Raw genomic sequence first — 23,576 nt, 5'->3', positions numbered from 1 at the left:
AAAATTATGTGATGTAATATTGCTGCCGCGACAACGTGACGCGATGTGACCATGCTCAAGATGACCTTTTCCAGATTGATAGTGAGACTAAGAGATTAATTTATTTACGAGTTATTCGGGTTAATAAGCCAAGAATAGATTGACCCTGCTTTTTTTGTCACGATTTCTTTTTCACGAGACAACATTTCTTTAGGTACGTTACATATGGCAACATTCAACAACTGCATTTTTCCCCCTATCGTGTAGCCACAATGCAAACTGCCATGGAGTTATTCGAGATGACTCGGTCTTATCCTCCGAGGTGGCGGCAGAGCGTCACCAAACTCTTATTTTGCTGGGGCGCATTTCCTGTGCAGCTCTGGGTAAGAAAAGGCAAGATTTGGTTGTCTTTGTATTTTATTGCCATTGGGCAAAAGGACACATCCAGTACATCAAACATGAGCTCCACATCCAAAATTGTGTTTTAGGTCAGGGATAATAAATTTATATCATAACTGCCGTCCACCTGCAAAAGAAAAAGCACAGCAACCATTAAGAATCAGCTAATTGCGCAACGTGCGGTGTGTTGGGCGTACATCAAAGCGTCCGACGGGGGCGGTGTGGCTCCGACTGCTCCGCGTGGTGACTTCACTCAAGGCCCACATCGGCTGCAGACGGCACGACACGGACGCAGCATCCAGCGAGCCCTGCGGGGTGCACGATCTTTCAGATCCGGCCGGCGCAGGGCGGTGGGCACCTGACTTAGGAGCCACAAACAAGCTCGCAAGAACTCACTTGACTTATCAGCCGGGCAGGAAGGCCCGCTCCAGATGAAGCCACCTCGCTCCATATTTTATCGACTTGAAATGAGCGAGGAGGGGAATTTTCCACCCCGACGTGTACAAGGGAGTCCATGGCACAATGAGCAACAAGCTGGCGCTGCCCGTGTATTCAAGAAAGCAGGTTCAACATACTCTGAGTCTATCACTGAACTCTGATCAACTGATGAGCAAAAAACCTCGCACGCCGGTGTGCTCCAAAGTCAAGGTGCCCCCAAATGTGCAAAGGATGCGGTGCCGGCCGATGTACCTGCGTAGGCAGCCGTTGCTCAACCAGGTTCAGAGCCGACAGCCAATCAGAGAGCTCGCCGACGGGCTCCTGCAACATTGTGGCAAACCTCTCAGCTGTGCGTGCATGCACAACAAGGAAGCTGGCGTTTTGGTGCTGTTTGAGCCCAAAAGCCTCAAGCAAAACATGGAGGCGGCCAGTACGTACGGGCTGGGCGCGAGGGAAGAGGAGCACGTCCTCCACGCCAAAGGTCAGCCAGGCGCACGATGGCTGCTTGAGGACCAGCCGTACGGACGACACGTCATCCGGCTCCACTCGCATCTGAAGACAAAGGCGGCACCGGCAGTGTTACAGCAGCGGGCGGCACCAGTGTTGCATCACTGACGCCACCGGATGGTGCAAGTACGGCGCTCGTGCTCACCTGCTTCCTGTCGATGCTGCAGTAGTCCTGTGCGCCGCTTTCCGCGTGCGGGTTGGTCATGAGGGGGCGGTCCCTGAGGGCCGTGCACCACTCGCCCCCCCCCCCCTCCCGGCCAGGGCTCCGCCTCCGCAGCCTCACGCTGACCAGGGCCGTATAGAAATTCTTAAAGGTGATGGTCTCGATCTGACGACATTGTCGACATGTTAGCCTTCCCATCGGCCTCGATTGGATGTCGTGACGACGGAGGTCTGCAAAGCAGCTGGACGCGTCACACCGATTGCTCACCGCCACCGGTGGCCATCTTGCGTTGCCCAATGCATTGATTTGTGGCTCTGGTGGCCTTTTCGCATTCTGTTCGGTCTGGTTTTGATTGTGAATCCAAATCATCTCTCATGAGGTATGCCAATCTCCGAGCGCTACGACGGCATCAGCCTGCATCACCGAAGCGAAGCCGAACGCGGAGTCGACGTGAAAAGTCGACCCGACAGCTACGAGTCAGCAGTCGGAACCGCCACTGGTCGGCTCTTTTCCCATGACTCGAGGCTTGCAGCACAAGTCATCAGTGACAGCGGCGACACGACGTATGTGCTCGCTGAATATATCTGTAAGCGTATTTAATGTGCACCAGAAGAAAGGGGCTTTTTTGGGGGATTGTCTTGTGTCAAGCGCTTTGTTACGACAACAGCTGTCGTGAAATCGCGATGTGAGTGGCGACTGCATCGTCGAACGAAAGAAGGACACTCTTTTTCCCCAAGCGGCAAAATAAGCAAGCTCAACGCAAGATGGCTTCCAGCTTCAGGCGTGAGAGGCCACCAGCAGTCCGACGACACGAGTCTCCTCGTCATCGGAGACCTACGTTGACGGTTTTCCCCGGGGGCAGACTGGCGTCGATTACGCATACGCCCGAGCAGGACGCCTGCATCTCGCTGCCTCCAAAGTGAAGAAACACCGGCGGCTTCAGTGCGCAGGCCACGCCCCTCGTGACATCACTGGCGCTCATTTTTGCCTGCTAACAATCACAACCATTCTCAGAGTGGCCAGCACACAAATATTAAGGTGAGACATTCAAGTTGCGATTCCATCATTTATCGAGGAAAGACTTGGAAGGGGCGTTGCGTTCGTGGGACTGCCTGAAATGTCGGTGTGCGGCATACACACTACCAAAGCTTGAGCTGGCCAAGAAGGAATAAACATTTATCCATTCGCTTTCTAAAGCGCCTCTCCTCACGAGGGTAAGCACCGTAAGCATTTTTGGCCTGGTAAATACCTTCCAATGTACAAACCGAAATCATTTGAAGTTGGAAATTGTGTAAAATGTCAATAAAACCATAATACAATGAGTTGAAAATCCTTTTCAACCTATATTCAATTGAATACACTACAAAGACAAGATATTTAATGCTCAAACTCATGAACTTCATTTTATTTTTCAAATAATAATTAACTTAGAATTTCATAGCTGCAACACGTGCAGTAGAAGTTGGGAAAGGGCATGTTTACCACTTCGTTACATCGCCTTTCCTTTTAATAACACTCAAACGTTTTGGAAGAGAGGAGACTAATTCTCTTAGCTTCTCATGTGGAATTCCTTCCCATTCTTGCTTGATGAACCGCTTCAGTTGTTCAACAGTACGGGGTCTTCCCTGTCCTATTTTGCGCTTCATAATGCGCCACACATTTTCAATGGGAGACAGGTATGGACTGCAAGCGGACCAGGGGAGAACCTGGACTCTTTTACTTCGAAGCCACGTTGTTGTAACACGTGCAGAATGTGGCTTGGCATTATCTTGCTGAAATACGCAGCGGCGTCCATGAAAAAGACGTCGCTTGGATGGCAGCACATGTTGCTCCAAAATCTGTATGTACTTTTCAGCATTTATGTTGCCTTCACAGAAATGTAAGTCACCTATGCCCTGGGAACTAATGCACCCCCATACCATCACAGATGCTGGCTACTGAACTTTGCGTTGATAACAGTCCGGATGGGCCGCTTCCTCTTTTGTCTGGAGGACACGACGTCCAGTGTTTCCAAAAACAATTTGAAAAGTGGACTCATCAGACCACAAAACACTTTTCCATTGTTCATCAGTCCATTTTACATGAGCTCGGTCAGGCCCAGAGAGCCCGGTGGCGTTTCTGGATGTTGTTCATAAACGGCTTTTGCTTTGCATGGTAGAGTTTTAACCCGCACTTACTGATGTAGTGATGAACTGTATTTACTGACAGTGGTTTTCTGAAGTTTTCCTGAGCCCCTTTGGTGATATTCTTTACACACACGTCGGTTTTTAAGGCAGTGCCGCCTGAGGGATCGAAGGTCACGGTCATTCAGTCTTGGTTTCCGGCCGTGGCGCTTACGTGCAGTGATTTCACCAGATTCTCTGAACCTTTTGATGATATTATGGACCGTAGATGTTGAAATCCCTAAATTCCTTGCAATTTTGCTTTGAGAAATGTTCTTAAACTGTTCAACTATTTTCTCACGCAGTTGTGGACAAAGTGGTGAATGTCGCCCCATCCTTGCTTGTGAATGACTGAGCATGTTTGGGGAGGCTCCTTTTATACCCAATCATGGTACCCACCTGTTCCTTATTAGCCTGATCACATGTGGGATGTTCCAAATAGGTGTTTGATGAGCTTTTCTCGGTATTTTTTCCCCACCTTTCCCAACTTCTACTGGACGTGTTGCAGCCATGAAATTCTAAGTTAATTATTATTTGGCAAAAAATAATTACATTTTTCATTTTGAACATTAAATATGTTGTCTTTGTAGTGTATTCAATTGAATATGGGTTGAGAAGGATTTTCAAATCGTTGTATTTTGTTTTTATTTTCATTTTACACAATTTCCCAACTTCAACCGAATCCGGTTTGTACTTTGAGCTAATTGCAACAAACGCAGGAACTTTCCCAAAATGCCACAGCATTTGGGCATTTTGACTAAGCTAGGCAAAAACGAAGCAAACAGTTAGATAAAATATTAGATTTGGTGAAAAATTGTTAGGATGATTGAAGACCACGATTTAGGTCTTGTCTTGTAAATAAAGCCATAACATTCAAGTCCAAGATGTTCGACTTTGATCGTTTTGCAGTGTTTTACAGTCATGGAGTCACGACTTTGAGAAATGTGCTTGAGTCAAGTCAAGTCTATTTGTCTCACACAGAAAGGTCTCAAAGGGCTTCACAGTTGACACATATTCTCGACGGCCTGACCACAAACCCAAGGAGGGCAAGGAAAACTATTAATTGAGGAAGTCAGTGTCACGTTCCGTTCATTTTCATGCCGAACACGTTGCACGATTGCGCCGAAATGTCGCACGAACGCAACACAAGGCCATTTTCAGTTAGCGTTGCTAAGTGCTAATAGCGGGTAGGTGCCCGTCACGATGTCCCGAATCGACGTTGCCCTCGCTCAAAATGAAAATAACCTACGTACTCACGTCTCCTCCGTCCTGCGCGTGTTCGACGACCACGGACCATCCCGAAGCGGCTGTCAAAAGAGAAAGGCGAGGGGCCATGAGCACGCTCGCGAGCATGGATTGCAGCCGGACTGACTTCCGGTCTCGTGTAACCATGGCGACTGAGCCTCGGCCTCCAAACGCTCAGTCTTCACACATTCACGACGGCATGGCCGCGGACGGTAGCGCAAAGCAAGTTGAATTCCTTGGAAACAAATACATAGCAGCAAATCAGAACCACATAAATGGCAAACGACACACTTGGTATTGCCGATGCGGCTCCTGTCGCCCTGGCAATTAAATCCAAGAACCTGCAGCAGTTGATCAACTTGTGCAGTTTCTCCTGTGACGTTTGAGTCGTCTCGTCCCGCCAAGACGTTTTGCTCTCAAAGTTGCCATGCAGCATAGTGAAGCAGATGTTTCCAAAAAAGAAAAAATATGTTATTGCCTGCCACTGCAACATTAAGCACAGTCTGAACATTTACACTCTGCTTAGAAATACAAACTGTTCTCAACTAAAATGCATCGCTTAGGTTCTCCTCCTGCTCCTCCTCCTCCCACCTCTTCTTCACCTCCTGCCACTCTTTGTTTTCACAACCAGGGCGCGTGCATGTTTGAGGAAGAGAGTGGAGAGCATTCCTGAGCGCTCACGCCAAAAGGCAGCACTCAAGTGTGTGTGCGTGTGTGTGTGTGTGTGTGTGTGGGGGGGGGGGGGGGGGTCGCGCACACACGCACTCACATGGGTGGGGGTGAAGGAGGGAATGGGGAAGAAACACAGCTTGGGCCTCGCTTGCATGCATGATTTGTGGCACCAATGAAAAAGGCGTGCGTGCGTGTGCGTGCGTGGGTACAGGCTGCCATTTTCAAAGATGCTTAAACTGTTTTGTGCAACGACCTTTGACCCCAATGGTCTCAAAGGGTGTGAGCGTGACTTTTGTCATCTTTGACTCTCACACAAAGCACACAAATTACACACCAAGGTCAACCAAGGGCAACGTCCTTCTGTTGCCAAGGTAACAGGGTTATAACTTCCATCCAACATTGACTCGCTCTCTTTCTCTCAAACACGCACGCACTCGGGTGTGCGTGTGTGTTATATGGTTGATTTGGCCAGTGGTGGGTTTGCACAGGGTAACGGTGCATGTTTCAGTTTTCTGGAGTTGACAGACCACAAGTTGTCGTGGCAACAACAACAAGGGCAGAAACAACACCATGGATGGATAATCAGATCCATCCATTTTCAAAACCTCTTCATCCTCACAAGGGCGCGCTGGAGCCTATCCCAAAGCTCTCCAGGCAGTCTGCACCCACAATCGGTCGCGCTGGAGCCTATCCCAAAGCTCTCCAGGCAGTCAGCACCCACAATCGGTCGCCGGCCAATCGCAGGGAGACCAACAAACATCCGCATTCGCACTCACACCTAAAGGCGATTTGGAGCATTCAATCGCGCACGCATGTTTTGGGGATGTGGGAGGAAACCGGAGCACCCGGCGGAAACCCACGCAAGCACTTGGAGAACAGGCAAACTCCCAAGCAGAAGGCCCGCCGGACCCAGGGTGGAACCCACAGCCTCTACCCTGCGAGCCAAACCAGTGCGCCAAACAACAATAATCATCGTCATAGTCAACTCAGATGCCAGTGCCAAGAAGGTTTCAAGGGATTTGGCCATATGTACATTGATGCAAAAAGAATCCAAAGAGGAGAAAAAGCCCCCCCCCCCCCCCATTTGCCTACAGTGTCTGAGATATTGCATGTTAGTTTCAGCCTAGTGCAAAGGGTACAGCAAAAGGTGGTTTTCTCTCCATGGCCGACGTTGCTGAGGCTGCATGTGTCATGTCCACACAGTCTCCTTTCATTTTTGACGGCATATCAAAGAGGCTTCGGGATGTAAATCAGTCTTCCTGACACAATCCAGCCAAAACTCAGAAAGTAGTAGCTGGGGCTGCAAACCGTTCCGATATCTTGTTGTTTATGGCCACCCAGCGTATCAGGAAGAAGAAAAATGACGGACGGTGGTGCCGCAGAGAGAACGGCTTGGGAAAAGTTTTTCCGCCAGCGACGATGAAGCGTCGTTTTCTAGCTGGCAAGTTGCCTGCCTCTGTGGCCAAAAGCAGCTTTATGGCTAAAGTAAGCGTGCCCTCTGTCCTCCATCTCCTGTGGCAGCCATGTTGGGTCAGAGCACTCAGTCAAGTGTAACCAGAGAAATGGAATGCACCCCCTAAGCCCCGCCACACCCCAACAACACCCCCATCCTCCATTTTGTGGGTTTCTATTCATAGCCCATCTGTCGTCAGCCAGGCGGACGAACAGCTGACAGTGTAAAAATAAACAGACGAGGGCGGGGTGGGGGGGGGTTTCGAGCATGACAACAGAAGGCAAAGGGGAGGGAGGGAGGGAGTGCCAGCAAGACAGAGTTAGACCCTCAAGGTGAGCATTAAGAGATGTTTTGACTCGTCTGCAAAGGTCAGACGAGTCGAGAAGAAGGAAACTCCTCACGTGGGCCTGCACAGATGGCAAAAGTTGAACATTTGAACAAGCCAAATGACACGGAGGACAGCTGGGTGCTCAGGTGGGCGGGGCTTTTGGGGGCCATCAGAGGTCGGCATTCCATGAAGACGAGCCTAGGGGCGAGCACCAAACACAAAACGAACCCGGCAGAATGTTTGAAAGAGTTAAAGCAAAAAGTGCAACTCGACTGTTGGGTTGCTTTGATCCGAGCATGCCCGAATCAAGAATGATTAATTTTAAAGCAAAACAATTTGACTGGCGGTATTGCATTTCAATTCAGTATGGCTCTGCTCAATTGGGTGATGATGCCGCGACTTTTTGCAAAGGTGTCATTTCTTTCCCTCTCTCCTTTGATACAAAAATACACTTTGTATGGACACTGCCACCCTGGGCCTACTCATGAATTAAACAGTTCATTCAAATTCAATAAAAAGTGCAAAACGGGAGGGAGGATGTGGGGTGAGTACGCTCCCAGCGTCCAAATCATGACGTGGAAGAGTGGAAAAAGTGTCAAGAAAGGAGAGTGAGAAAGGGGGGTTAAGAGGGAGCCCCCTCACGGTGGCCACGCCTCCCTCCCCATCCCTCGCTTCCTCGTCGCCTCAATCCCCGCCCCTGCACGTATCGCTCCATTGTAGAGCACGGCCGGCCGACATTCACAAACGCGCGCTGCCGCCAGGAAGCTCCGAGCCCGAGCCAGCCCAAGCGGACAACGAAGGTTCGCTACGAGACGCCATAGAGCCGCGACTGCACACGCAATCTTTTTCTTCTCTTCCTCCTTTCCCGAAGAGCAAAAAAGGGGAAAGTCCGGCAGCAGCAACGTTGAGGGCGGTCAGTGTCTGCGCATGCGTCTCACCACTGGAAGGGAGAGTGTTTGTGCACGCACGCGGCGCCATACACGAAGGGAAGGCGACGTTTAGCGGGAAGCCTCCTTTCATGCTGGTCTGTGCGCGTGACGCTGAACTCGCTATCGTGTACGCGCCCACCCGCCTTCCACGCCAGCCAATGTGCGTGTGTTTGGTCGCGGAATGAACAGGTGTGTGGAAGGGGACATGCGTGCGCGCGCGCCGGGTTATTTCTGTCCGCAGGGAGGGTTGCGGGGTCAGTCAAAACTTGGTGCGTGACCTCATTCCACGCACACGCGGGTGAACGCCTCGTCAGAAGGTGAAGGAGCAGGAGCACGAGTGTGTCAGCAAGAGAAAATGATTCAGACGAAAAACGGGATCTTGGGGCAGCCGACGGAAGCCAAAGGACACAGCTGCTGGCGGAGCTCAAGTCTTACGCGGCCTTCGGAGAGGTGTTTCCCGGCAAATTGTTTGTCGCAAAGTCAGGTTGGCTTCTAGAGCTTTTAAAAAAAAATTAAAGCACCTCTGATGACATCTGGAGGGGCGTTGCCAAAATTAGCCGTGTCAAAAGTCAAAGCCGCTCCAGAGCGCAATTGTCCAAGCCGTTACTTGCGAAAGTACCGAAAGTTAGGGAATCGCAACTCCCCGAAGAAAGCGATGAGGGTCCGTCTGCAAAGAGGGCGAGCGGCTGGGCGGCCGGCCCGTGGTCAAGCTGCTGAGGAATTTCAACTCCCGCGCGTGCTTTCCCGGTAACCATGGTGACCGCACACAAGTCAGAAAGTAGCTAAGCTACTGGAACACGCCCACGGACGCTCGCACGTCCCCTTTGCATCCGAGTTCTCAGAATGTCAGGAATGGACGGGAAGCAAGCGAGGTGCAGGACAGACCATGACGTCTCAAAAGTCCATTTCGACGTCAGCGGCTCCGACGTTCGCCTGCGTGTGCGTTTAAAGAGGACGCACAGGTCGCACTGAGCGCCACCTTCCTCCAAGTGCTCATTTGATCTGAGCTTGGTGTCATGTGACCAAACAGGAAAGACCAGGTTGTTGCGTCTGAAACGGCCCCGTGCGTGTGTTCATGGGGGCGGGGCAGGGATGTACGGTAGTATTTGGGAGTGTGAGGGTGGCTTGATTGACAGATGCTGCAGCTGGCGGCATGTGTCATGTCAAGTCCTGGCTGGCACTCTGAAATGCACACGTGTCCTTGTCAGGGATGGGATGAGACGCAGCCAGAGGTTTGTTGTCGCAGCGTTGTGCCCTGAGATTTTTTTTGGGGTCCTCGTTATTGTTGTTTCAGCCAAATCTCTTTTGTGTGTGTCAGCGGGGTCTCCGCTGCACCCCCAAACAGCTCACAAAAGCCATCACCTTTGCCTTCCACCACCACAGGGTGGGCCGCATGAATAGCAACACACGCACACACACACACACACACAAGTGAAGGCTTGCAGCGTTCACTGTGGAGGCCTCAAGTGAGTTTAATGGCATTAAATGAAGTGAGATTCAGATTACTTCTTGACAATTCCTCAACTTTTGAGCTTTACTTTTCGTTTTGCTGCTCTAAAGGTGAAACGGGACTTTGTGGAAGGAATGTGGAGAGGGGGCCAGACCAAGGCGCACTAGCTAGAAAGACAAAGACCAGCACTCAAAGCTCGAAGGGCATACAGCCTTTCCTCTCGTGCGTGGGATGTTGTGCGAGCCTTTGTCCGGATCGCATGTGGCGCTGCGTTCTTGTGGGGCGCTTTGTCTGCGAGTGTGCATGTGCGAATGTCATGTGATGCCACGCCTCATCTCACGTTGCCTGTCGTCCACTCAGGTCGTGAGCGTCGCCCGTCATGACTTCCTGCTGAGCAAAAGGAAGTGACCAGGCAGAGAGGAGGAGCCAGTCGAGCGCTTTGCTGCGGGGTGTAAGCCCCTCCCCCTGCGTGAGGAGTATGCTGCGCCCGGGCGCAGTCGGGATGTGGGCCGGGCTGGCGGCCCTGCTGGTGGCGGCGGTGGGCGGGGCCGGGGCGGATGTGGCGCCCGGCCGGCTGGAGGTGTCCATGAGCGAGGCGGCGCCCAGTCAGCTGGAGGCATCCATGAGCTCGTTGCTCCTGCGGGACTTGCACGCTGCTGCGCCCACCGCCCGCCACCGCTTGCCCAACGCCTGGGCTGCAGTGGGGCGAGTCTTCAGCATCCGATTGCCCGGCCGGATGGACGAGCTCCCCCTGAAGGTCGGTCGCCATGTTGCTCAAAGCAATGACGCCAAAAGCAAAAAGCGCTGTTAAGGCCGCACCCGCGTGTCTTTAAAAAGCTCTCGGCCATCAGCGAGCGTAATTACATAGCAACTGCGCTCGCTCGCATGTTCATGTGTTTGGGCGCTCCCTGTAATCTCACACACGCACAAAACTGGAAGAAAGGGAAGGATGATGACGATAATGTTACTCAGACCACGCCCCTTGCCTCTTGACCAACAGCTCATATTCTCCATGACTGTTGACCTGATGATGTTATGTGCACTTTGTCTGTCTCCATGGGAACCCGGGTGTCCTTTTGTTTGTGCCATGATATGGATGTTTGTGATGGAAGGAAGGAAGGAAGGAAGGAAGGAAGGAAGGAAGGAAGGAAGGAAGGAAGGAAGGAAGGATGGATGGATGGATGGATGGATGGATGGATGGATGGATGGATGGATGGATGGATGGATGGGTGGATGGACGGGCGGGCGGGCGGATGGATGGATGCATGATGCTGATAAAGTGCTAACTCTTTTCAGATCTCCGAGTCCGGCATGGACGTCCTTCCATCCTGGCTACACTGGGATGCCGCCCGCAGGACACTGTGGGGGCTGCCGCTGGATGAGGACAAAGGCACCTATGAGATCTCGGTCGGCGTGTCCAACGAGTCGCTTTCTTTCTCGGAGGTCCTCTTCATTGAGGTGGATCCCCAGGATCCCTCGGCTGCCAACGGAGCGGGCGCCGAGTGGTCGTGCGGCCCGGACCAATCAGTCACCGTGCTGACGGTCATCCTGGATGCCGACTTGACCAAGATGAGCTCCCGCCAGAGGGTGGCGCTGCTGGACGACATGAGGAGCTTCTCAGGGGTGGAGCTCCCCCTCATGAGGCTTGACCCCGTCGTCGACAACAGGCTCTTCGACATGTCCGCCTTCATGGCGGGACCGGGAAACGCCAAGAAGGTCAGTCTGACGACGCAGCTGTCGGAATGAGCGAGGGTTCTGGTCTGTGACTTGGCCCAAATAGGGCCTGGACGAGGCAAAGTGATCTTCTATCAGCCGCAAAGCAGCAGAAGGAAGCTCACAGCCTTTTGGACAAGTGCACAGCATTGAGAGCAAGACCACAGTTGGTGCAGCTTTTCTCAACTGGCTCAAAGATGTGGCTATTTTGCTACCGCCTCGCATGTCATTTCAAATCACCAACAACATCAGGATGGCTCACTCACACTGCAGCATCTGCCAGTAAAATGGCTCTGCCTTCCCTCACAACTACACCCGCCATCCGTCGTAACAGCATCGAAATTAGGTGGCAAATATTTTTGTGCTCAGACCAAAGCCACGTCTGGCCTCACCATTTCACTTGGGGCCAAGCCGCCGTGACATTGAACTGAAGGAAGGAGAATCATGAGCTCGGGCCATAGCCTTGCCAGAGAGGAAAGAAGTGCTTTGCCGCCGTCTTGGGCCATCTGAAGTCAGTAACAAACCTCTCGAGGTTTTGGCAGGGATTTTTGCGGTTGAGCCAATAAAAAGAGGTTGGATTTGGCTGCCTGCGCCTGGGGCTCCCGAGAGAACGGCGAGCCCGGTGGTAACGACGATGATCCTCGTTTGTCTTTGCAGGTGGTGGAGAACGGGGCTCTGCTTTCGTGGAAGCTCGGCTGCCAGCTAGACCAGAGCAGCGTACCTAACCTGGCCGTCGTCGAGGGTCCAGCCAAGGGAGGCATCATGTCAGCCAAGCTGGGGTACCCTGTGGTGGGCTGGCACGTGGCCAACAAAAAGCCTCGCTTGGCCAAGCGCGTTGGGCGCCAACTGAGCAACACGCCCACGCCGGCCCTGACATCACTGCCGCCTTCCTCGGCGGAGGAGCCACCCGTTCGTGTCATCCCGACGCTATTGTCGCTGTCCATTGCGACGCCCCCACAAAGCTCGGCGCCACCCGTGCGGGGTCCCGTCCCGTTGCCGGGAAAACCCACCATTCGAGTTCGGGACCCGGTGGCTTCCACGCCCACCCCGGAACCGCCTCGACCCACCAAGGCGATGGAGAGCGCCGTCGAGCCGACCGCCACCCGGCCCATCTACGTGGAAGCCACCGCCACGCCGCCCGCGCCCACACGCAAGGCCACCAAGAAGCCCAAACGGCCCAAGACCACGGCGGCACCCCACCAGCCCAAGGCGTCTTCGCCCACAAAGCCTTCGCTGTCAGATGCGTACAATGAAAAGCCGGTTTTGCGTAACCCCATCGACCAGGTGAACGCTCTGGTAGGAACGTACTTTGAGGTCAAGATCCCTTCGGACACTTTCTTCGACAAAGAAGACGGAACCACCGACAAGCTGCGGCTGAGCTTGAGGAAGAACCCCAATGAAGTGGTGGGAGAAGCTTCCTGGATCCAGTTCAACAGGTGCCGCTTCGCTTTTATCTCTCGCTCGCTCGTGACTGGCAGCAGAAAGCCCTCACTCACTCAATTTCGGGAGTTGCCAGCGGACGGGGCCGGCCGTCGCAAAGGGCTGCTAAAATCCGACATTTGCAGCGGCTCTTGTCTTTGATGCATTTTTTTTTTGCCATTTCTTAAGACCTGCCCCTGGAGTCCTTATTCAGTCCAACGATTCATCTTAATGAACGGCCACTGCTTGTGACAAGGGGACAATTCAATTTGATGACCGGAAAAGAGTAGCTCAAAGTGCAGCCACTTCCCTGGGGAAAGGTTTCCCTTTGAAAAGGGCTGATCCCTTCCCTCAAGGGAGAACCCGAGCGGGCGGCGTTTGCTCTCATCGGCGGCGTACGTAAATCCTGGCTGAATTTGACACAGCTCTCGTCAGACTAAAGCGAGGACGCTTTTGTTGCGCTGCCAGTCGCAAGCTTCTGATAGGCTGATGGCTATGCCACACCGCCCGCCGGTTGCGCTCGGTGCACGCTCTCGATTGGGTGTCCCGCACGGTGACTAACTGAGTGGTCTTCTCCCGACAGCACCAGCCAACTCCTCTATGGGCTACCCGACGCGCATCACGCTGGCAAGCATGAGTACTTCATGCAGGCCACCGACAAAGGAGGCCTGAGCGCCATCGACGCCATCGAGGTCCGCGTGAGCCGCTGGCCCGCCAATGACAAGAGTCCCGTGGTGTTTGCGGCCCGACTGGAGGGAGAGCCGCGCCGGGTCACCAACGACATCCACAAGAAGATCCTTCTGGTGCGGAAGCTGGCCTACGCCATGGGGGAGCGCAACAGCAGCACGGTGAGCCTGAGGAATATCAGCAAGGGCTCCATCCTGGTGGAGTGGACCAACAGCAGCCTCCCGCACGCGCCCTGCCCCAAGGAGGATATTGTGAGCCTGAGCCGGATGCTGGGCGACGCCGACGGCAGGCCCACGCCCAACCTTCGCCGTGCGATGGAGCCCGACTTCCGACCCCTGGGCATCACGGCCAAAGGGCAGGCCGCCTGCCGGGCCTTCTCCTTCATCCCGCCAGGTGAGACGGCGCCGCCCGTCGGTGCTGCCGTCAGTCCGGCCCCAGGGACCGGGCGGGAGAGTGCCGACGACGTCTACCTGCACACTGTCATACCCGCGGTGGTTGTGGCGGCCGTCTTGCTGTTGGCCGGACTGGTGGCCACCGTTTGCTACCGGAAGAAGCGCAAGGGCAAACTGACCCTGGAGGACCAGGCCACTTTCATTAAGAAGGGCGTGCCCATCATCTTTGCCGACGAGCTGGATGACTCAAAGCCGCCGCTGCCCTCATCCGGCGCCCCACTCATCTTGCTGGAGGAGAAGCCGCCCCTGCCGCCTCCTGAGTACCCCGAGGCCGGCCCGCCCTCGACGGCGCCCCTCGACCGCCGGCCACCAGGCGAGTACGCAGCACTCCGAGACCACGACCCCAACGCCCCGCCCTACCAGCCGCCGCCGCCCTTCGCCTCTTCCTCGGAGGGCAATGGCTCACGCCCCAAGAACATGACCCCGTACCGCTCGCCGCCACCTTACGTGCCGCCCTAAGGGGCCACCGGGGGAGGCGGTGTCCTTTGGCAGGACTACTGGTGTCGTCGGGTGACCCCGCGCACCGGACCTTCACTGGCGTTTTCTTTTCACCTTTTTGCCAGCCTTTTTTCTTTGCAGGTGCTTCCGAACAGCAAGGTACCATGTGTGGGGGGAGGGAGGGAGCAGGTGGTTATGAGAACGCCTCATTACTGCCTCCGCAATCCCGACATATTTTCAACATGGACCGTGTGTCACGCTTGAATGTGCATTTGTTTAGCAGACAAATGTGTACGAAAAAAGACATCACAAACATGAACCAGCATCATTCACGGGTGCTAAGATGATGATGATGACGTTTGGGCTCGCAAATATTTTTGTACTTTACACGTTGACAGGTAAAGTCTTCATCTTTTTTAGGACTTTTGATACAAATTTGCTTTCTTTGACAATTGGTCGCCAAGCGCAAAGACGATGACAATAGTGATTGTTGTTGTTAGGCAAGCGTTTGATAGATTTTGCTTCTTCTCTCTTTGAATGTTTGAGCGAATTGTTTTGCAATAATAACAAGCTTTGTTTGCTTTCCATAATAAAAGTCGATTTGCTACCACAGCGCTGGCGTCTTTTTTCTGTGCAGTCGCGACTGGCAGATCTGGCCACACACGTCACGTGCTGGTGGTAACACTTGCGCGTTATGAGATGTCTTGCTCCATCAGCCTCGCACTGAACAAAGCAAGTCAAATCAAAACAAAAAAGCTTTGAAAGCAACGGAAAGCACGCCCTGGGAGGTGGGCTCACTGCGGCCTAAAATTGCCATCTGGGTAGCGAGGGAACTCCCCAAGGAAAAATGAGAAGTGCTTGAGATGAGCAGTTGGCCTCAAAGATGGCTGCCACAAAGGCTCTTGTTGCCGATGGCGACGTCAACGCGGCCTGACCTTTGGCGGGAATGCAAACAACAATAAGGAATGCCACCAATGCCGGCATCCGCATATCGTCAGCAAGGCTCTGTGTGTACTTGAGTCGTTTGAAGAGTTCCAGGCCGAGGACTTGAGGCCCAACTTGGCAGACTTCAACCGTCACATTGAGCTCCATTTTGCTAACTGCTTTTATTCCTTGATTGCCAGTTTTGCCACCCGTGCGCATCACATGGCTCCGAGCCGTCGCGTGACCGACTGCACACCAAACTCTCTGTAGCGCGCATGGGAGCAAACCTTTCAAAGTGGTACTGTTGAGCAATATCTACATTTGCTATTTTTGTCTCGATGATGGACAGCCTTCCATTAAAAAACAAACATTCAAAAGCTACTCAGTACTTGACTTGCTTTCCCCCAAATATTGTCTAACTCTTACTTGAGTAATTTCCAGTTCTTCAAGTAACAATACTCTTTCTTTAGTACAATTTGTGCCTCACCAAGCCACCTCAGCATCGAGCTCCTGTAAATCACCAGACATTCAATGGCTAGAGCCGCTAGACCAAGCACTGACACCCTGGAATAATCACAATTGGAGTTGTCACTTTATCTATCAATAAAATCCAACGCTAGTATCGCATGATTTACAATTCAGATTCTCGTGTGTGCGTGCATGCGTGCGCGCGTGCATGCATGCGTGTGCTAAGAGCAAGTTGTGGGCCTCTGCAAGAGCTATAATCTTCCTGCCATATGTTGCCTTCTGCTGGCTAAACAATGCCATAAAGTTTCCGTTTGCAACACAAACGAACGGACGCGCGCATTCGATTGACAAGAGCCCTAAAGTGGCGCGTCCCTTCCGCCTCATCACAGCAGATAAGGAAGGAAGACTTCCTTTTGCTTTAAAAATGTATGCTGATAGTGACTCTTCAAAATTGTATCTGGTAAAGTAATGCAAGTAGCATAAGAGTAATTGACATACTGTAATATAACGTACCGTTTTTTTCCATGTATAATGCGCCCCCATGTATAATACGCACCCTAAAAATGGCATGTCGATGCTGGAAAAAAGCCTGTACCCATGTATAATACGCACCCAAATTTTGACTTTTTTTTTTTTTTTTTAATTTCTTTTTTTTTTTTTTTTTTTTTAAGTCCCAATGATCGTCACACACGCGTCTGGGTGTGGTGAAATTTGTCCTCTGCATTTGACCCATCCCCGTGTGATTTTGATCCATCCCCTGGGGGAGAGGGGAGCAGTGAGCAGCAGCGGCGCCGCGCTCGGGAATCATTTGGTGATCTAACCCCCCAATTCCAACCCTTAATGCTGAGTGCCAAGCAGGGAGGCAATGGGTCCCATTTTTATAGTCTTTGGTATGACCCGGCCGGGTTACTTAAGTCCGTAAACATAAAATTATTTCAGAAAAAAGATCATCTTTGGGAACAACCGGATGTTATTCTGCCGGTCAGTATCACTGTGCATGCAGTAGCAAACTCGATAGCGAAGAAATATGTGAGACTCTCAACGGGATCACCAATATTTGAGTGATGTTCCAGTTATTTATCACAATTATTTATTATTATAATAATAATATATATAATATATATAATAATTATTTATTTATTATTCACAATTGTCATGGTGATCTTTCTGGTGATTTCTTAACTAGGCTGGATGTATTTTTTTTGTTGGCGTTGATTTCTCCGACTGCCCAGAAAGGCACCACCGCGATCAGTTAGGTTAAAATGAAAAGAGAGGAAAGTGACGTTGTAAAGAACCATCCGTGACAAGATTTTCTTCAAAAATTGTTGTACCATGATTTTCTTCACAAAAAAAAAAAAAAGGAAAAAAAAAAAAATTAAAAAAAATTGTACCCATGTGTAATGCGCACCCCAGATTTTAGGACAATAAATTAGTTAAATTTTGGCATTATACATGGAAAAAAACGGTAAATGTTTTTAATTGAATTTCTCCAATAGCAAATTTCAAACAAACAAAAACTCAAAATGTACGGAAACATGGAGATCAAGTATTTAGACTATAATATCCAATATGTTAAAACAATAACTATGTAAAATTGTTTATTTGATATTTTATGGGTTTCTTCCCTGTGAGCCATAGACGTCTATTAAACCTCTTGTCTATGTGTAGATTAGGTCTATATGTAGACCTAAAATAGACGTCAAAATTAAAACCATCAAATATGATTATATTTCGAAATTTTAAAGTCTCAACCAGCTGTAAGTCGTACGAATAATGAACAGAAGTTGGCTTTGTTTTTAACAACCATTGATCCATACATGTGAAGTGTGGTTATTTCTGTAACCTGTCTATTTTAGGTTATTCTATGGACCTAATACGGATATCTAAATTAGGTCTACACATAGACCTAACATAGACGTCTATTTTAGGGCTACAGAATAACCTAAAATAGACAAGTTTAAATCCATTAAATATGAAATATAATAAAAAATAATATAAACCCTAAACCATCGGTAGGTTGTATAAATAATGAACAGAGGTTGCAATGATTTGTTTTAAACAGCCATTGATCCGGGTGAAGTGTGGTTATTTCGGTTACCTGATATAGACGTCTGTATTAGGTCTATGTGTAGACCTAAAATAGACGTCTATATTAGGTCTATGTGGAGCTCAAGGAGTGGCACGTGAAAAGGTAGGTTTTTATCTTCTGATGTCATTAAAATGTGCACCTAACTTTGTTTTGCACTCACCAGGGCTTGGAACTCTAAGGCAAATCACTTCAAAAGTTAAAATTGTTTTGTGTCATGTGATTAACAGCAGTTAATGGGTGAATTGTCAAATCAGACATGTTCTTTTTTCCCTTTAATAACACAGACTCCAAGCCTGGAGAAGAGAGGAGCATCTGTATTAAAATTTGACCGGACTCCACAAGGTACAGATTGATTTTTGACTTATTCTTTATTGTAGAAGTAATCATAACTGCCTTGCGTTATCTTTGAAAATTGATATGTTATTGGTGGTTTGAGTATAATTATGTATGCTTAGCTACTGTCGAGCATATGCAAAACGCGTATGTTGTAATTGCAATCTTCAATATGGAACTTGCATTTTTGACGTCATTGCCTTGACTTTCACACTTCGGAAACCGGGGCGGATGTCAAAGTGCAAAATAAAACCCAGGTTTACCTTGTACATTTTCATCATTTGGATTACAACTTGTAGAACAAGCAATTTTATCAGTACTATTTTAAAATAACGTTATTGGATATGTACAATAGCCAAATTAAATTGCACCACATTCAAAGGCACAGACAGAATGCCATCATTTTTTTCAAACAGGGCAAAGTTCATAATTGGAAAATGGTTCATTTGAATCATGCAATTAACATTTGCTTCATTCTTCAACAGCTAGGAAGTGAGTGTGAAACGCCCATGACAGGGAAAAGCATGAAAGTTTTTTTTTTGTAGGCATAGCTGCAGTAATTTAAGTGAGTATTTTATTTCTATTTCTCTTTATTCTCAGAGTTTCTGAAGGTCGTCGTTGAGCCCCTTCTGACAATCCCTGGGCTGAGAAGCCTCAACTGTCGCTCATAATGTGACGCGGATAGTGGACGGTGCCCATGACTGATCTGGAGACCTTTGACATGATGTCCAAGGAAATAAATAACAAACAGGATGCAAGACTGAATGGCAGAATGATTAAGATTGGAATTGGTTAGTCAAATTTTATTTTGGATGTGGTGGTCCCTTCATTCTTGATAGCTTACAAATGGAACCTGTAGGGTTCCGTTTGGTTTAATTGCTGTACTGTCGAAGTCACTGACTTTTCAGTTATTTTAGCTTGATTTACGAGAAAAACAGTCCTCAATTCAATTTTGTCCCTAAGTAATTCCACTCTTCTGAGACACTGTTCATAATTTTTTATATACAGATTGCAAAGCAGTCTTGTGTTGGGAGGGGCTGATTTGAAGACCTGCATGTTTCCAAGAAGACCATGGACAGGTATGATAAGTGTGACATCTGTACTGTAGATTAAAAAAGACTGACATCTGTACTGGAGATTAAAAAAGACAACAGTGAAGCCTTACGATGTGGCGTCTGCTCTCAATGTTGACATTTCTTTTCTGTTGTAGACTCTACACCAGGGGTCACCAACCTTTCTTAAACCGAGAGCTACTTCCTGGGTACTGATTAAGGCAAAGGGCTACCAGTTTGAGGCACACTTCTGAGATAGCCAATTTGCTCAATTTGGCTTTCACTATGTGTTATTATTGTCATTTCCAGTTCACAGTGTGATTTTAACAAAAATAGCAAAAATACAGTCAAACCTTGTTTTTTGACCACAATCCGTTCCAGAAGGCGGTTCGAGAAGCGAATCGGTCGAATTCCGAATCAATTTTTCCCATTACAAATAATGGAAAAAATTTTAATCCGTTTCAAGACAAAAAAACCCCGCCTTTTTTAAGCATTTTTTCATTTGCGCATATTTGTCCGATCGCACAACTGCAGCGCACCGCCGAACGCGCAACCGCAGCGCGTCGCCCACTGCGCAACTGCATCACGCTGGTCGCATTATTGTGACAGAGCCGTTGCTGAAATTTAGAAAATATTTTTAAAGTCCTGATGTACTTTCCAAAATTTAAGTGGACCTAAGTGCGCAGGGAACTTAATTTTGTCCGATCGCGCAACTGCAGCGCACCGCCGAACGCGCAACAGTAGCGCATGGCCGACCGCGCAACTGCACCGCGCTGGTCGCGTTATTGTAACAGAGCCGTCGCTAAAATTTAGAAAATATTTTTAAAGTCCTAATATACGTTCCAGAATTTAAGTGGACCTCAGTGCGCAGGGAGCTTAATTTGGTCCAATCACGCAACTGCAGCGCACCGCCGAACGCGCAACTGCAGCGCACCGCCGAACGCGCAACAGTAGCGCGTCGCCGACCGCGCAACTGCACGAATTTTTTTGTTCGAACTCCGGGCACCAGGTCGCCCGCGGGCACCGTGTTGGTGACCCCTGTACTATGTCATGTCAGTCGCCCATTTCGAACATGAAGCAATCGCACAGGAACGAGCAGACAAGGTTTTTTTATTTACCAGCGCTATCAGAGCAGTCTTGCTGAGGGCCCTCTGCACGAGTCACACAAGCACGCATATTGAACGTTGTCATTTGTACCCTTGAAACGCGGTGCACTCATTTTGGGGTGCCCCCGTGTTGTAAATTTTTATTCTGGTATCATGCAATGTATATCTCACTAGTAAGCCTAAGTGTGACCGGGTCATGTTCGGGTCTGGTTCGTGCGGGATTGTTTGGAGCTTGGTCCAGGAATGTAGGCTCATTGGCACCAGACACATCTGGTTTCCATTAACAACTGCTAAGATATGCACCGTGTAGAGTTAGGGAGGCTGACTGGGGGGTCATAGATCATCCAACAGCCCCGTGTGCGCGCATCCGAGTGAAGGGAAGCGCGGGGGTATAAGTTTTAGGGCGAGAGTAGACAAAGGGACTCGACATCTTGGCTAGGGCGCGAGACACTTCTCTCTGACATCGGTTGAATAAAATCTTTCCCCAATCAGCCGTGTGTGACTGACGTTTTCCTTCCCCAAGCCATCCACTTTTTCACCGTTTGTTTGGAAGACCAGCTGACCATCGAAGAGAATTCACCACAATTTTTGGCGTCACGAACAGTTCTCGTGTCCTTCGGGGAGCCCTCGCCCGCCTGGGTGCGAGCATCGAGCGTCCGGCCGGCAGGCTGAGTTTGAGGTGAGAAGCTTTCACTCACAGTATCGCGATGTGCTCGTGCCTGGTGTGGGGGGGGGGACGGAGGGGCTCCTAAGGGGGACAGTTAATGGGCCTGGTGTGCCAGTGGCTGGCAGGGGGGGGGGGATTTGTCTCCCCTAGCTGAATGTCGGCGAGATGTGGATTTTGAAAGGGGGGAGTAGCCCCAATAGGAAAATGAAAATGTTCAATAAAAATAGAAAAAAGAAAAAAGGCAAACAAAAATGGAAAAATAGCATAAAACTTAATGGGGAATGTGCACAACAGTGTGAGTGACATGTCTGGTGTGAATGATGAATGAGAAAGAAAAATGCCCCGAGACAGAGGGCACGTGTAACAGGACAGGATGTCTGGGACATCGCTGATCGGCTGTCACGACAGAAGAAGAATAGAAAGTCCCATAAAACGTGGAGTTTATTTTGGCGACAGATCCGGTGGAGGATAGAAATTTTAGCTGTATGACTGGGGCGGAAGCACAGATACGATTGAACACTGTTTGCGACAAGAGACGTGCGCCACCAAGCCACAATTCCCGGGACGTGCTGGGACGTTGAGATCGCACCCAATGGCCGTACGGGCCGAGTGCGATTTTTGAGATGTTCGGTGGTGGCATTTGTCTCTATAAAGGTCGCACAAAAAAGGGAGGCTTGCTGCAGACCGCGATTGGCAGAGCGGAGGAGTGCGCAGCCTTGGCATCCGTAGCTGTGTGAATGAATGTGGGAGAAATACCGGCTGGGTCTGGGACCATGAGTGCCGAAGAGAATGAAGCGCGCAGACCACGTTATTTGGGCACTGATCAGATTAGGAGTTTGTGCGGGTTGCGCGGTTCCCCCGGCTGACCGCTGGCGCGTTAGCCTCTTAGAGAGATACTCTTTGGGACACTTACCGGGGTGAACTGGTGCGCTGCGGTCGTACCCAAGTCGACACGGTTTGATCCCGATTGTCGAGGCGCACTGTAATAGCACACACGCCTGTCAAAGTCTGATGAAATTTACGGCTTGCAGCAGACCGCAATTGGCAGAGCGGAGGAGTGCGCAGCCGATAGAAATTGGAAAACGTGGAAAAAGAGGCCTCAGGGGGTTTAATGTTGGTATACCATGTAAGAAAAGTAATTTGTGTGCACACTGAAGTTAAAAATCTGCAGTATAAGGGGAAATACAAAGCGCTCTTAGGGGAAACAAAGACAAGAAGTGCAAAGGGCATGTTTGTAAGTGCACCTGCGCACGGTAAGAAGCCACAGCATGACCAAACCGCATGGAAGCGGTTAGTAAGAAGCTACATGAGAGATGGATTCAAATCCCTTTGTCTGTGTGTTCTGTGTTCGTGCGTAATCTCTGTAAAGTTTGTGTCAGTCTGTCGTCGTTCGTCTGAGCTCTGTGTGCGCGCTTTGTGTATTGGGCGTGCGTGCGGATGCGTGTGTGTGTATGTGTGTGGTTGTGTGCGCGCCGTGTGTGTGTGCATTTATGTGCACACCCTGTGTGGGTGCGGGCGTGTGAGGAGGAAGACGGCATGGATAAGAGAATGTTCAAGAAAGGAGGGGGCCCGGTGGGCTCCGAGGTGTGGAATGGCGCTATACCGGCGGTATATGACCGTGGCGTCAACATTAATACGCTGACCCCCCCCTTGTCCGGGGGCGCTGTGCCGAGGAGTCCGCAAAGGCGGAGCCAGGTCCCCCCGGGAAAAGTCAATGTTGAGGAGAACTGAGACAAGACGAGGGGAGATCAAATGTTGATGAGCAAAGGATGCATGACCAACAGTGAAAGTGCATGATTGAAACTGAAACATCACTGGCACTAATGTTTAACAGTTTGCCAATAGGCGAGAGAGGGGCATACTTGCACTAACCATTAAAGTATTAATTTATGTGTACCCGTTTGTCTTAAGAGAAAGCTAGGCTGTGGCAGCATTAATTTATGGCAGGACGCCACAAATGCGGCCCGAGACAGATAGAAAGAGTGAGTGAGTGAAGAAAGGGGGGCTAACTCGTAAATAATGAGGAGATATTGGGAGTGATCGGTTGGTCCTTTCTTTAAGACCCTTTAAATGGTTTCCTGGTGTAGATAGGTTAGCAACACGAGAGATTTAGAGGTTCAAAAGAAAGACAGTTAAAAGAAAATAACATTTTTGATTTGGACAATTGCAGGCTAACAGGAGCATGAGAAAGAAGAGCTGAGCAGCGGGATCCAATTTGATCGGGCAGATTGGAAATTCACAGCACCATATTCTAAGTCACATTTTTGAGCAAGCATGACACAGGTAATAACGTTTGAGAGATCAAGACATAGATCAGGGCTAGATGTGGAACGCAGACCTCGATGAGTTAATTTTGAATAATGATACTGAAGACACAATGTACTGTCCCATTAAATTGGAACTATAGACGAAACGTAGCTCGAAAATAGGATGACTTACAATATAAAGACGAGATCGCTGTTACTAGGAGAATTTGACATTTGGTAAACAAACGTTACTAGTG

General features: G+C 49.9%; 2 protein-coding genes and 1 long non-coding RNA gene across 17 annotated transcripts; 2 read left to right on the top strand and 1 right to left on the bottom strand.

The window, feature by feature from the left end:
• Positions 1-378: 378 nt before the first annotated feature.
• On the bottom strand, positions 379-6,211 carry nicn1 (nicolin 1). Of its 8 annotated transcripts, none has more exons than XM_037252600.1 (8): positions 5,185-5,606; positions 4,906-4,955; positions 2,325-2,477; positions 1,469-1,651; positions 1,255-1,368; positions 1,069-1,137; positions 576-686; positions 379-505 (listed from the first exon to the last, which is right to left on the bottom strand). In XM_037252600.1, exons 1-8 carry the CDS (start codon positions 5,402-5,404, stop codon positions 464-466), a joined length of 942 nt encoding a protein of 313 aa, XP_037108495.1. In that variant the 5' UTR covers positions 5,405-5,606; the 3' UTR covers positions 379-463. The 8 variants fall into 8 exon arrangements, with proteins under 8 accessions (XP_037108495.1, XP_037108496.1, XP_037108497.1 ...); XM_037252601.1 differs by having other exon boundaries at positions 2,325-2,474; positions 5,185-5,605; XM_037252602.1 differs by having other exon boundaries at positions 4,906-5,128; positions 5,235-5,596.
• LOC119123483 lies at positions 1,028-23,263 on the top strand. Its single transcript, XR_005098072.1, has 3 exons — positions 1,028-1,038; positions 19,269-19,272; positions 23,005-23,263. It is a non-coding gene; the product is annotated as an uncharacterized LOC119123483 (long non-coding RNA).
• LOC119123408 (dystroglycan-like) lies at positions 7,320-15,046 on the top strand. Of its 8 annotated transcripts, none has more exons than XM_037252508.1 (6): positions 7,594-8,146; positions 8,218-8,259; positions 10,086-10,482; positions 11,022-11,441; positions 12,096-12,874; positions 13,441-15,046. In XM_037252508.1, exons 3-6 carry the CDS (start codon positions 10,204-10,206, stop codon positions 14,453-14,455), a joined length of 2,493 nt encoding a protein of 830 aa, XP_037108403.1. In that variant the 5' UTR covers positions 7,594-8,146; positions 8,218-8,259; positions 10,086-10,203; the 3' UTR covers positions 14,456-15,046. The 8 variants fall into 8 exon arrangements, with proteins under 8 accessions (XP_037108406.1, XP_037108403.1, XP_037108405.1 ...); XM_037252512.1 differs by lacking the exons at positions 7,594-8,146; positions 8,218-8,259 and adding exons at positions 8,517-8,759; positions 9,836-9,947; XM_037252511.1 differs by lacking the exons at positions 7,594-8,146; positions 8,218-8,259 and adding an exon at positions 7,320-7,550.
• Positions 23,264-23,576: the final 313 nt, after the last annotated feature.

Source organism: Syngnathus acus, chromosome 5, assembly GCF_901709675.1.
Source record: "Syngnathus acus chromosome 5, fSynAcu1.2, whole genome shotgun sequence".
Classification (NCBI taxonomy): domain Eukaryota; kingdom Metazoa; phylum Chordata; class Actinopteri; order Syngnathiformes; family Syngnathidae; genus Syngnathus; species Syngnathus acus.
This window is presented reverse-complemented; position numbering and strand designations above follow the sequence as displayed.

Coding starts and splice junctions, on each gene's coding strand:
- nicn1 (XM_037252600.1), bottom strand. CDS start 5,404: ATGTTCAGACTGTGCTTAATGTTGCAGTGGCAGGCAATAACATATTTT. Junction 1,652..2,324: donor CCCCGGGGAAAACCGTCAAC/GTAGGTCTCCGA, acceptor CAATGTCGTCAG/ATCGAGACCATCACCTTTAA. Junction 687..1,068: donor AGCAACGGCTGCCTACGCAG/GTACATCGGCCG, acceptor TGCACCCCGCAG/GGCTCGCTGGATGCTGCGTC.
- LOC119123408 (XM_037252511.1), top strand. CDS start 10,204: ATGCTGCGCCCGGGCGCAGTCGGGATGTGGGCCGGGCTGGCGGCCCTG. Junction 11,442..12,095: donor GACCGGGAAACGCCAAGAAG/GTCAGTCTGACG, acceptor TTGTCTTTGCAG/GTGGTGGAGAACGGGGCTCT. Junction 12,875..13,440: donor TCCTGGATCCAGTTCAACAG/GTGCCGCTTCGC, acceptor TTCTCCCGACAG/CACCAGCCAACTCCTCTATG.